Source organism: Mastigoproctus giganteus, chromosome 10 (genome assembly GCF_048544385.1).
Source record: "Mastigoproctus giganteus isolate SK-2022 chromosome 10, ASM4854438v1, whole genome shotgun sequence".
Classification (NCBI taxonomy): domain Eukaryota; kingdom Metazoa; phylum Arthropoda; class Arachnida; order Uropygi; family Thelyphonidae; genus Mastigoproctus; species Mastigoproctus giganteus.
The window spans coordinates 15,645,236-15,660,112 of record NC_143584.1 but is presented as its reverse complement, the minus strand read 5'-3'; the positions used below and the strand labels follow the sequence as shown (position 1 = coordinate 15,660,112).

The following is a 14,877-nucleotide window of genomic DNA, read 5'->3' as shown; positions in this document are numbered from 1 at the left end:
TGTGTGAGATATGCTGGAGAGAGCTATTCGGCAACGAAGTCCTCTTCCTTCAACTTTTTCGCAGCTATGCGATATTTTGCTGGAAGAGTGGTTACAATTAGACCAAAACGCACTAAAACACCTTATGGAACCAATTTCGCGTACTGAACTAATATTTGGGAACATATTTGGGAAATGATGAAGCTTATTTGCTGTTCGAATGGATCTGCTTCTAAGCTATCTTCCTGACTGTATGCACTGATTTCAGCAACAGGAGTTTGACGAAGACTTTTCTATTTCATTGTAAAATGCGATGAAACACGTACAACACCTATTCAAAGCACTAACTACCCACAGATGAACGCGTTACAATGTCCACAAGAGTCACTGATCATGTTGCAACAAGTCGCAACTCTACAATGCCGAAATATAAAAGTGCAAAGTCTGTCCCCGAACTTTCCGATCAATCCTTCTATATTTATGTATAGAAATAATAGAAAAGTTGATCACTAATGAACCGGACACAATCTGTGGATATTAAAACTGTATTGGCCCAATTCTTTGCATTAAAGAACTCAAGAACGGTATAGTTTAGGGTTAAGCCTCAGGTTACGTAAATAGTTTAATCCCCCCCCATCAATACCACCCTCCCATCAATATCTAGACACCTGCATATCAACAAATAACAATTTGCAGATCACATCTGACCATCTAAGTTTGATGATTACCTAAATTATTAACTTTTTTGTTTCGTAAATTTAAATCTTTATAATCTACATGGATGTGGAGGTTCGAAATGCTGAATTCCAGATAGACTTATAACAGCTGTATTCCCTTGATGATGTTAGTTATGATAATCTATCCAATTCTTTTTAGTATCAATGTACTGTATCTCCAATTTTTAGACCTTCTTAAATCTTATATTTATAATATCTTTATTCATTATATAATATCATTATATTTATAATATCTTAATGCCACATTAAGAAAGGATGCCATACAACTCTAAATTTGTCTTGTATATCTACCCTCCGACTACACAGAAGATTCACGAAGTGAACTGATAGCATGGATAGCAGTCAACCTAGCCCCCAATGTCCCCACCTTCATTATAGGCGATTTCAACATGCCTACGCCTAGACATGACGGGCTACTGAGGATCTCAGATCAGTCATTGGCACATTTGGCTTAGTTCACCAAACTACACCACCTACCAGGGGAAACCAGATGCTGGATCTGTTATTCCACAATCTCCCACACCTTGATCTGACCACTGAACACCACAGCTTCCCTTCTGATCGCTCTCCCATCACGTTTGAATTCAACGTTACTAAAAACTCAAACTCTGGTGAAGCTTTCGGGAATGAGGTGATGACCAAAACAGTATTCTCCATCAAATACTTAAACCCAGAGATCATCCTTGCACGTCTCACAGAAATAAACTGGAAGGATCGACAGTAAGAATCAATAGACATTGCTATATCTAATCTGGCTAATCAGCTACTTGAAATTGCCTCCCAAGGAGCTTCCAAGCAATTAAAATTCTATGATAGATCCAATACATGTTTCAATGCTGAAGTCCGAGAAGCATTCAAGAGGAAACAAAAAGCTTTCAGAATATGAAAAAAGTACCATAACTCAGCTGACTATCAGATGTACAAGAAAGAGCGGACAACCTTCCTTAAATGTAAACGAAAAGCAATCCGGGCTGGTACTCAACAGAATAAACCACTCCAAACGTATTGCATCCAAATGTAACGAAGATTTCCGTATTGATGAGAAGGTATTTCAGGAATGGGTAACTTTGACTTTCAACGAGGTGCCATCAGACCCAAAAACCCCAAACCTAAGTGATTTCGTCATGCACTCCACACAGCCCCTTTCAACTATAACTAACAAAACAACAGCTTATAAATACCACCAGTAGACTTCCCAATAAATCTATAATTGGTCCTGACGGCTTCCCTCTATTCATGGTTAAAGTGTGTAGTGCCTTCATTGTCGAGCCCCTTCTTGTAATCTTTAATCGCATATTGAATTACGGGTCAATCCGGACAATGTGAAATCACTACAGGGTATAACCCATACCCAAAAGAAGAAACCCTAAGGAACCTAAGGACTTCAGACCGATCTCAGTGGACTGCTCTCTATTAAAAGTGTTTGAGAAAACTATCTGATCAGCACTGATCGACCAATGCTTCTCTCATAGACCCAAACGTCTGCATACTGTGATCCCCAAAAGATCTACATATACAAACCTACTGGATACCCTATTTAAAATTCAAACTGCTCTCAACAGTAAATCTCAGCTGGACGTCATCTTCCTTGATATTTCATCTGCTTATGATAAGTTCTCGATTCCCAATCTACATTCTGGAAAAGTACTTTGGCATTACAGGAAGCCTGCTAAAAACCACAACTTCAACCTTACACCAAGACAACTCATCGTCAGCTTTAAATCCTTCCAACAGAAGTGCGTTATAACGAGAGGAGTACCGCAGAGAGGTGTCCTGTCCAGTCTACTGTTCGCCGCTGCCCTTGAACCTTTCTTCGCAAGGTACACTGATTTCTCATCGTATGCAGACGACTTCAAATTATACATAACATCTAAAGACGCTGAACAAACTCACCTGATAAATCAGCGAGTCTCAGTCCTGATCGACAGCCTTGTAGCCTATCTACTGCAAATAGGTCTGGAACTAAACGTATCAAAATCAGCTCAAATTACCTTTACAAAAAAAGAGAATGAAAAATGACATCACAAAGGATTACAGATAAGGAAAGTGAAGTCGTACACCGAACTCAGCATGACTTGGGGCGAGGGCTTCACTTTTCAGACCCATTTTTCGACCATGAAATCGAAAAATTCCTCGGCGATGTGGGCAATTCGACAAGAGCTGACGGGGTTACTCAACGTCGATGTAGTCGGAGGATACGTCCAGCGGTGCCTACAACCTATTGAACTATATGCATCACCAATCTGGTCTTCTACCCCGACGTCGTACATAAACAGATTCCTGGCAGTCGAGTACTGGGTAATGCGATGGATGAATAGGGTGACGGACAACGCACTCACCATCTCAAAATTCACCATCTCATCTTTTATATACCAACTTAAATTTCACTTCCTGGAGAGTTCACATAGCATCCAGGAATATTCTTCTTCTTTCTCAGATGCTTACTGGTATGATTGACGCCCCCAGTCTTCGAGGACTTATCTCCACTCCACGTGCTGGACGCAGTAATGACAACCCCTACCTACCGTTACATTCTATACTGTCCAACCTGTGCTGTGTGAAGAATTTCTTCCCAAACAACTCAGTCAACCTTTTCAATTCATTGGCAACAGACCCTGCGAAATACTCCGAAAGCAAGCAGTACAGAGTGAAGAGCCTTTCTGAAGCGCACAGCTTACTTCAACTATAATCTTGTCAATAATTGAAATTTGTAAACAATATTGTAAATATACGCACTTGTGTAAATATTGTACACTGGTGTGCAAAACCTAAGGACCAACACTATTTCTAAAGGTTACAACCACAAAATCTTTACTTAAGGTACTCTTTACTGATGAGAGTAGATTCAGTCTCAGCAGCGATTCTGGACGTCAGCTAATCTGGCGAGAGGATGGCACACGGTATCATCCCGCAAACATCACTGAAAGGGATCGATATGGCGGTCGAGGTGTTTTCGTCTGGGGAGGCGTTATCTTGGATGGATGTACACAACTGCAGATACTGGAAGGCGGTACTGTAACCGGTGCACGCTACTGTACTGAGGTAATCTTTCTCCATATGCGTCTGTTCCGAGGTGCCATTGGCCCCGAGTTCGTGTTTATGGATGATAACGCCACACCCCATCGCACTGCAGCTGTTGATATGCTTTTGGAAAGTGAGAACATTGTTCGTATGGATTGGCCTGCCCGTTTCCATCGATCTAAATCCCATCGAACACATATGGGACGCTCTGGGGAGATCTAGCGGCACGTCCACACCCACCAGAAAATGTTCACCAGCTGAAGATGGCTCTGCCAGAGGAATGGACGATGTTTTCGCAAGAACTTATCAACAACATTGTTCTAAGTATGGACAGGCGGTTCATCGACATTAGGGGTGGCCATATCTCCTATTGAGGACCACCTCTTCCCTTTGTTCCATCTTAGGCTGTGATGCATCTGTATCATGGCAGCCAGTGCTATGTTGCCATTTTTGAATATAGTCCCTCTGCACTGTTTTGTTTCCGTTGTTGTTTCCTTCATTTCTGTACCTCACGAGGTTCCTTTGGTATGCTTTTCCCATATCCAGGCCACTCCTATGAGAAGCTACAGGTGAAAACCTGACTGGTCCTTAAATTTTGCACACCAGTATAAATAATTGTAATTGTGCATTTTTGTACACCCTTCTTATATTATAAATAATTGTAATTCTTGTATTTTTGCACACCCTTCTAGCCGGTCGGATGTGTATAAGAGGTGGAAGCAAATACTTGCTAATTTAATAAATGGATTAAAATTAAAAATAATAATAATAATTGCAATCTTTATTGATACTGCAACTCTCTATCAATCGTTATTGATATTGACACTGCAACGCTTTAATTTAAATTCTGGTTTCTAATTAATTTGTTTTAGGTATTTTTTTAAATTCTATAATCTTTATTGCCTTTGTAGGGGTTGCTTTTTACTGGCTGACTAATGCCAATTGTAATATCCCTAACACACTAGTTATAATTTGTATGAAATGGCTGCCTTCCTACTTTAATTCATTTTCAATTAGGGCCCCCGACTGTTGAGCAAATTCCAGTTTCGATGAGTAAGCAGTAGGGTGAAGCAACTTACTCTAAACACAAGTATAATTTCAGAAAGCTTAATATTCAGACATAAATTATACAACGCCCCCATGTGAGCAATTTTCTCCTCAGTAACACATAGATATGAATAAATAAATACCTTCTCGAGTAAAGTTAAGCATCCTAATATCTATAATTAACATAAGAATTATTTACCATAATCAAAATCGTTAATTCCACACATCAATAAAATAAAATTCCTATATTTCCAATCTCAGGATACAGTTCTTACAATCTAAATTGACGTACATCCTTTACCAGAGTTCAAACAAATCATCCTCAAAATTTAACCACAATAAAACGTAATGAGTACACAGGAACACTGATTGCCTTCTAGAGAGTTCCTTTAAATGCTAAATTCTGCTCCTCTGGACATATTTTTGGGAAGAAACTTTATGCGGAAAATTGCTACTTACGGTTTCCATCAGGTCGGGCCACCTTACTTAACAAAGAAGATTGCTTTCATTTTGGATTTCCTGGGACCTTTTCTGCTTTCCCCGTTTGTCTCCAGACCTCCAATTCGACCCAGACACTGTCAGGCTTCTAATTGTTCCTTATAATTTTTCGGACACCTTTGGACAGTAAATTTTCGACCTCAATTCCCAAATGATCGATCCTACTTTCCTCACACTCCACTCCACAACTCCCTACACAAGACCTCTCTACGCACTACTCTATACACAACTACACTTCTTCTACATACCACACGACTCCAACTCCACACCTCTAAAACACCACACCAAAATCGCCAAGGTCTCCCTGTTATGCCTCTCTCAATGCATTTTATATAAAACTAGCTACTTTTCCCCCTGTTGGTTAATCCCTAATTATCCGATCTGCCCTTGACCATCAAAGAGTTTTACTATATTTTGCTTTCAACAACAGAACTACGCATTTGACCCTTTCATTGCCTTTATCTTTGTATACCTTTCTTTTACCATGATAGCATTAGTAAGCGAAAGCTTACATCTTCGATTTTTCATCCTTCTTACTGTTCTTGGTCTTCTAAGCTCGGCAATTTGCACAAAGAACACAGTATCCATTTTAGTACATTTTATAAAGAACATACACTGTGCTGCCACTTTATTAGGTACAGCCCTGCTGTGCACACAAATGATTTGTCCCACAATGTTGCAAGTCACATGACCACAGTTGTGGATATAAATGCAGCAGAACAACCTTTCTAGTATCAGTTAAGCGTACAAACCGTAGCAAGAATGGGGAAAAGGAGTATTCTAACGGACTTCGAATGTGGCATGGTAGTAGGTGCAAGACGTGCTGGACAAAGCATCTCTGAAACGGCAGTTCTCCTGAACTTTTCACGCACCACAGTTTCAAGGGTGTGTCGAGAATGGTGCAACGAACAGAAAACATCCTCTCAACGGCACTCCTGTGGAAGAAAATCGCTTGTTGATGAGAGAGGTCAGAGGAGGATAGCTAGAATTGTGCAAGCAAACAGACTGGCCACAATGTCAAACATCACGCCAGAATACTACCTTGGTGCGCAGAACAAAATACCGCAACGGACCACCACTAGTCGCACTTTGTCGCGAATGGGCTACGACAGCCGACGGCTACATCGCGTACCTTTGTTATCAATGAAGAACAAGAGAGCACGCCTCCTGTGGGCAGAGCAACACCAGCACTGGACTATCGAGGATTGGAAAACAGTTGCTTGGTCTGACGAGTCGAAGTTCCTGGTGCCTCACGTTGATAGAAGGCTCAGAATTTGGCGAAAACAACATTAATCCATGGACCCGTCATGTCTGACGACTACTGTGCAAGGTGGTGGGGCAGTGTTATGGTGTGGGGAATGTTTTCATTCCCCACACCATAACACGTTGGATCCATTAATATCCATAGATTCACGTCTGAATGCCACATCGTACCTAAACATTGTTGCCGACCAAGTGCATCCGCTGATGTTGACAGTTTATCCTCAGTCAGATGGTTACTTCCAGCAGGATAATGCGCCGGTGCACAAAGCACAAATCACTATGGAATGGTTCCAGGAACATGACAATGACTTTTGTTTGCTGCAGTGGCCCGCTCAGTCCACGGATCTCAATCCTATTGAACATCTTTGGGATGAGCTGAAAAGGGCTGTTCGTTGCAGGCCTACGCCTACGTCGAATCTCAAGGAACTGCGTGACACATTCATGTCTGCAAGGTACTCCATTCCTGCACAACGTTTTCAGCATCTTGTTCAATCCATGACTAGACGAATTCAGGCTGTTTTGAAGGCTAAACGAGGGTCAACATGCAATTAGGTAGGTGTGCCTAATAAAGTGGCACACAGTGTATATATAACCTTAAGTACATTTCTGTTTAGCAGCAATCCTCTTCAGGCAAGTCTTTTTGACCCTAATCCAGCCACATCTCACATGTGGTATCCTTGCATGGGGAACAAACAAAACAGGACAACACGGTCAGGATTAATACCTTTGTAAATCATTGTGTTCGTTCTATTGGGTCTTCCCTGGAATGTTGTTTCCACAAGCTATAAGGTGCAAGGCTCCTTAATATTCATCAGGCGTTAGTGAAATCTGTTAGTCTTATCTTCGTTTATAAGTTTCTCTTCTCTTCCTTTATGCCCTTAGGGATTCTTTTTGGAAGAAGGTTTAATATACAATTTGAGGAAAAAATGTAACTCGAAGATATCATTGTAGAGGAAATTAATTGGCCAGAAAAGCCTTAACTTTCGATGGGCAAAAACCCGGGACAGTCTTCCTCATCACATAAAGCCCTCAAAATCTCTGAATGAGTTCCTGATAGTCAGACAAGATCATATTAATATGGATATATAACCATATTTATTCACCTCCGAGAACACCCTCTAAAGTCTTTTTTATTTAATCCTAGAATTAAATGGATTAAATAAAATATTTCTATTAATAGAAGAATTAGCCATTTAGAAGAGAACGAATCACACAAATCCACTGACCTCTATTTTCAAGTACAGCGAACGAAAAGCACATAATTGAGCACATGATTGATATTATTCGCACTTCATAGTAGAGCCTCTAACGTTGGCTTTGAATTTGTATTCAAATTCACAGAAACGGATTCAGGATCATAAAAATGTAGCCAAATTTCATCACCAGTCAGTCATCAAATGGGATAAAATCTATCTGGATCAGCAAGGATTAATTTTAAATTCACTTTTGATGGCTCCACTTTCTGATGTTTGCCATGAATGGAATGGTTTCTGGGAAGCCATCATGTACGAACTTTGGACATTCCCAAATGTTCATGTATCCACCGCTTGGCAGGTGTATAGGTACACTGCATTCACTAGACAGTAATTCCATGTAAGTATGGATAAACATCGTGAGTTAACCGACTTTGAAAAAGGGATGATGGTGGGTGCCCGACGCATGGGTCACTCTAACGCGGAGGTGGTACTAAAATTGCACTATCCCTGATCAACAGCGTCAAGAGTGTATCGGTAATACGCCATTTCCGAAATAACATCTCATCGTGGACAGCTCTGTGGGTGGATAAAGGTAGTGCATGAACCCGATCATCAACGTCTGTCTCGCATTTTTTCAGCCAACCGGAGAACGACAGTGGCACAAATCACCGACGACTTGAACGAAGGAGGTGCCAGAAACGTCTCCACCAAGACAATAGGTTATGTCCCATTGCCAGAGTCCCATTGCTCTGGCACCAGAGTCCCATTATTAACACCACGACACAGGACTCTACACCTCAACTAGGCGAAAGAATATCCACTGCACCTTGGATGATTGGAGACGGGTCTCCTGGTCTGTCGAGTCCCGTTTCCTGTTATTTCGAGAGGACGGGAGAGTGCGTATCTGGCGGAAACTGCACGAAGGTATACGCACCCGTCATGTCAGGCAGGTGGTCGTTCGGTAATGGTCTGAGGCGTGCTCAAGTGGCACACGTTGGGACCTCTGCTATGGGTAGACGCATCTCTGAACTGTCCCGGTCACGTGTCCATCCTTGCAGACCATCTACATCCCTTCGTGGTCATCGTGCACCCACAGGTTAATGGACTCTTCCAGCAGGATAATGTGCCTCCCCACAGAGCTGTGACGACTAGAACATGGTTCGAAGAGCAAACCGCAGGTTTTACCACCATGGAATGGAATGGCCTCTCTGATCACCAGACATGAACCTGTGGTGCATCTTTGGGATGCTGGGAAAGGTCCGTTCCAGCTTTGGATCCTCCACCCAGGAATGCGACGGAATTATGGACAGCAGTGCAGCAAGCATGGATGGAAATACCTGTGGAACGCTGTGGGTTATCCTGATCAGGTTGCTGACAAACTTTGGTTGATGCTTATGCAGCATCAACCAAAAAAAAAATGGTTAGGCTACATTTTTACGGCTGCATATACGTTGTGAAGCCTCATTTTAGGAAGGATGCATATCTTTAGAACGGGTGTAGACAAAGAGAAACAAAATTAGCCATGGGGGCTCTTACCAAAAAAACTTCAATTCTGTAAATTTCAGCGTCTGATAACTAGTCCAGGAAGGGGAGATCTGATTGAGTTGTTTAAGACTTTGGATGAATTGAATAAGTTCCGTCTTGATGGCATCCTTACCCTTTATAGTAAAATGCACATAAGTGGACTTACATTTAAACCGAAAAGGATGGTTTAAGGATAGATGTGAGGAAATTTGCTTCAACCACACATTGTAATGGAATCTCTCCGATTCTTCCCTTCCTTGAGGACGGATTTACTCCCACTAGAAGAACTCGCTTTTCTCCTACATAACTACGTTTTTATAAATCAGATTCGGTGTTGATTACGCTCAAAATACTCTTTCGGTACTTTACAAATGAGTTCAAATTCGGTTGACCACTGGAATTTCATAAAGACTTTTCATACAGAATTACAGTTAGGTGGTTTCTAAAAGAACTGTAGGGAACTGCACAGTGACAAACCAAAACACCTCGAAGACTCTTTTGTGTATTTTAAGAGTTGAGAAACTCAGGACCCAAAAGGGTCTTGGAATATCCCTTGGTTGGTATGGTTATTAAACAGCTCTCGGGAAGAATTTAGGACAATGAGACTGAGATTTTTCATCCCTATATGAAGCACATATTATATATGCACCTTATTCGCATATGAATCATTTTCATATAGTACCTACAATAAAGATGTTTAACAAAGCAACTTTTATTGTTTTTCAGGCAGACGCAAAGATGGTCTTTGATGTGGTATCACGAATGGAAGACACAGAACCATTCTCCGAGGAATTATTAGGGGCCATGACACGGCTATGGGCCGATTCCGGAGTGCAAGAATGTTTCGGGCGGTCTAACGAGTATCAGCTCAATGATAGTGCCAAATAGTAAGTTTTAAGTGTTATTTAAGTAAAAACTCTCTTGTTATCACATAAGATGGAATTTTAAGAGTTGAGAAACTCAACATACATCTATTTAGTCCACTTCTAAAAAACACTTCAGTAATTCATAAGGTGAAGTCAGTCCCATGCTAGAAGTGCAACACTAGATCATAAGAACAGATTACTGTAAAGTCTTCTCTTATGAGTTGGATCTAGTTGAGTTGGATCTAGTCTATATTTTCACGGTTTGAGGTATATTCAATGAGTTTGTGTACACTTTTGTGGTTTCTACTGGGACAATTAGGCAAGGCAGAATGCATTGCCTGACTGCTGTTCAGGATATAGGACTAGATCATTTGTTGCGGCTGTGCTGGAGGAATGTTTTGCAGCATCTGCGTATTCATTTTCTGGAATATCACTGTGGCCAAGATAAGATAACTGTTTGCTGATGCTCACGGAGACGGATCAGGTCATGTCTTACGAGCTTCATTAGAGGATTGTAAGGAGAGGGAATGTTTTTCAAAGCCAAGCAAACACTCTCTGAGTCGGTATATATTATGCTTTTATTGATTGACAGGTGTGAAATATTTTCCAGGACAAATTTAATGGATGGAGTTTAGCAGAATAGTTGCTGTATTCAGCTGGAAGAAAGAGAAACTGTTGTATTTGGGAAGACTGTACATGCACCCACTTTAATTTCCAGCAAAATATAGCACTTTTTTCCCTACTGATCAAAGTAAACATCACACCGAAGTGTGAAGTAATTCCATGGGGGATCCGAATCTTTGAGGACTCCGAGGATATTATGAAAGTGAAGATTCAAGCATTCTGACCCGGAGTATATTCATTTTCTTAATGCATGTAGTTCATAGATGTTTGACATGCTCTTGGAATTTCAGCTTTTTATCAAAAATTAGCGTTCGGAGACGAATGCTGTTCACGATTGAAAGAGGATGATTGGTAAAGTGTAACTCGGGTTCAGGATGCATCTTGGGCTTTTTCAGAAATATATGGCTGTACATTTGTGGTTTGATAGTTTGTATCCATTTTGTGCCATCCATAATTCAATGTTGTTTATTGATATTTGCAGATGCCTACCAATGTAGCTCATATTCTGGGAATGAGAGGATATGGTAAGATCATCAGCATAAAGGTGTGAGTCAACAGTGTTTGGAATGCTGTTTTTGATACTGTTTATTGGTATTGCAAATAAAATGGCGCTGCGAAGAGAGCCTTGTGGGATTCCTTCTTCTTGTATGTACGTTTGAGAAAGAAGCTGCCAGTATCGGACTTGGAAAGACCTGGGTCATATCAATGGAATGGAGATACCTCAGATGACATAGCCCCATGTGGAATCAGAAGCTTTCTCTATACCAAGACATACCATGATGAGATGTTAATTTCTGATAAATGGATTTCTTGTTTAATTCAGCTTTTACCATGAGATCTAAAGATGATCTATTCTTTCAAAAATCACATTGATTATTACTGATCGTGTTTCGAGAATCAAGGTAACAGGTGAATCAATAGTACACGAATTTGTTTTTCTCGTGTAGCTAGTTAGAGAAATCGGTACATGGTTGGGAGGAATCGAACGAACTTTTCCTGGTTTAGAAATAGCTGTTACATAGGAATATCACCAGAAATTGGGAATGTACACCGATCAGCCAAAACATAACGACCAGCCAGTCGTTATGCAAATCGAAGCAATTGTAGGTGAACTAGTGCGTGCGCGGTTCAGGACACGGTATAAAAAACATCTGATACTGAGCTCCGTTAATCAATATTTCTCTTGTTCTTCAGATGGGAAAGGCAGTGGACTTAAGCGAGTTTGACAAAGACCAAATTGTAATGCCCAGACGACTGGGTCAGAGCATATCCGAAACGGCACGGCTGGTGGGATGCTCACGGTCAGCCGTGGTTAGTATCTACCGAAAGTGGTGCGAGGAGGGGAAACCCACGAACCGCCGGCGAGGTGTTGGACGACCACGGCTCATCGATGCTCGAGGTGAGCGAAGGTTCTCACGGAGCGAAGTGGTATCGTCACCGTCCTCCCCACACCGGGTGGAAAAGGCCCGGGTTCGAATCCCGTCGATGACGAGAGCAACTTTAATGGGCTTTTTTCACTGCGTGGCTGAGTTAGTCGGTCTCAGGCGTAGATAGCAAGGTTTGTTCCGCCCCGGAAACTGGGGTTTTTCGTCCAGCTAAACAGACAAATCGACCATAGAACACACGCAATTAACAGATATAAGATGCACAGCACGGCAGATGAATTTCATTATTCAGGTAGCCTTAAAATAATAGTTTGTTACCTAAACACCATTGCTGACCAGGTACACCCTTTCATGGCAGCGGTCTTCCTCTCTGGCAGTACCGTCTTTGATCAGGATAATGCACCATGCCACACCGCCCGGATTGTACGAGACTGGTTCGTGGAACATAAGGAAGACTTTCAGGTATTGCACTGGCCTCCAAATTCCCCAGACATCAATCCCATCGAGCATCTGTGGTTTGTGTTGGAACAGCAACTCTGATCTGCGGCGTCTCAACCACGGACCTTACAGGAGTTAAAGGATCTGCTGGTTACGTGTTGGTACCAGATACCACAAGACACACTTAGAAATCTTGTACCATCCATGCCTCGCTGGGTACAAGCTGTTTTGGCTGCACGTGAAGGACCAACATCATATTAGGTAGGTGGTCATAATATTTTGGCTCATCGGTGAATGTTCAGAAAATATCCGATGCGTAGTGTTGTGTTGGCATGGTGTTCATCTGACCCCTTAGCCATGCAGCCTTTTGAAAACAAACAGAGGTCTCCCGTTGCCCATCCACTACCATGAGGAGGTGAGCCATGAAGTAGGGTGTAAGGTATATATGGCTGGGGCGAATTCTGGCATCGCCTGAGTTTGCAGGGAGGCCCCTTAAAAATAAGAAAGGAAAAAGGTTTTATTGGAGGAGAGCGCGAGAGTGATAGTATAAGTTATGTAGTAGAGGTGAAGGCAAAAAAGGTGGATGATAGGAAGACTTCACCAAGAATTTGGAAAGGGATAGAGGGTGTATTCCTGTGGAGGAACTCACCCTCCACAGGGGACTCTTAAAGGCAGTCCTATTGTTAGACCACACTTGGAATACCGTGTTCAAGTGTGGAAACCGCACCTAAAAAAGAAATCGAGCTTCTTGAAAGGGTCCTTTCAAGAAGCTCGATTTTCCTTTTCCTTTTCTCTTATTAACTATTTATATTTTAAAAAAATTTCTTCTTCTTCTTATTATTATTTTATTTTTATTATTCTTTATTATTATTATTTTTTTCTTGGCTGGTGCAGCATAGGCCATAGGCTTCCTTGCACCATGTGGCCATTGCTAATACTAATACCAATTATTCTATTATGGTACACCACATAACCAAATTTGTCCCGCTTCATAGCAAGCTACACGAATTACGCCACGTTTTCTACATGTTCTGTTAATTTTGTCGAGCAGTGTAGTTATGCAAGAGATATGTACGAGGAAGGCTACTCGCATACGAGTAGCCTTCCTCAGTGCCTCTGCAATCTTGTTCGATGCATGCTTGAGGAAGCCGAGATATGTAGAGGGTTCCAGTTTGTTATCTAAATGGCTCTATTGCTTGAATTTTTGATCTACACTGGTGTGCAAAACTTAAGGACCAACACTATTTCTAAAGGTTACAACCACAAAATCTTTACTTAAGATACTCTTTACTTATGAGAGTAGATTCAGTCTCAGCAGCGATTCTGGACGTCAGCTAATCTGGCGAGAGGTTGGCACACGGTATCACCCTGCAAACATCACTGAAAGGGATCGATATGGTGGTCGAGGTGTTCTCGTCTGGGGAGATGTTATCTTGGATGGACGTACACAACTCCAGATACGCGTCTGTTCCGAGGTGCCATTGGCCCCGAGTTCTTGTTTATGGATGATAACGCCACACCCCATCGCACTGCAGCTGTTGATATGCTTTTGGAAAGTGAGGACATTGTTCATATAGATTGGCCTGCCCGTTCGAACGATCTAAATCCCATTGAACACATATGGGACGCTCTGGGGGAGACGCTTAGCGGCACGTCCACACACACTAGAAAATGTTCACCAGCTGAAGATGGCGCTGACAGAGGAATGGACGATGTTACCGCAAGAATTATCAACAGCATTGTTCTAAGTATGGACAGGCGGTTGCTGTTGTTGTTTTATTTGGGTTTTTTGGCCCAAGGACCTCTTGGGCCATATTGTGCCTGTTCAGTATTTGCTTATCACAAATTTCACATGTTATTGTGATCACAGACTATTATAAAGATTTATCTGTTTCAAATAAGTAAACAGTTCTTCCAAATTTGCGCCATTGCCAAGAATCTGTAATAAGGTTATCGGTTCCTGCAAGTGGGACAGGGAGATAAAGCTTGATTTTCTGGTAGATGAAAGTTGGGGGACATTCAATGAGAATATGATTTATTGTTAGCTAAAACTATCTAGAGCTAGTTTTATTGCAATTAATTCTGCAGTATAGATACTGCATTCCGTAGGGAGAGACGCAGCAACTCAGAAGGTGGAAGAAACTGCTGCAGCACCTACGGCTGCATCTGTTTTGGAGTCATCAGTATAGATAGGTATTTTATCTGAGTTTTCCAACGAATGAGTTTTATGGAGGTGTTGAAAGTTGATGTTTGCCAGAGAGGATTTTCCCCATCTTAAAAAGAAATTGTCGCAGAGAGG

The 14,877-nt window shown here is 41.6% G+C and overlaps 1 protein-coding gene across 1 annotated transcript in view; it reads left to right on the top strand.

Annotated features, from left to right (window-relative positions):
- The window catches only part of LOC150078796 (guanine nucleotide-binding protein G(o) subunit alpha-like), a 112,355-nt gene that overhangs the window by 57,942 nt on the left and 39,536 nt on the right, over window positions 1–14,877 (top strand). Inside the window, exon 4 of the mRNA XM_090383356.1 lies at window positions 9,992–10,152. Within this exon, the coding sequence (XP_090239482.1) occupies window positions 9,992–10,152 (161 nt within the window). The remainder of the gene's footprint in view (window positions 1–9,991; window positions 10,153–14,877) is intronic.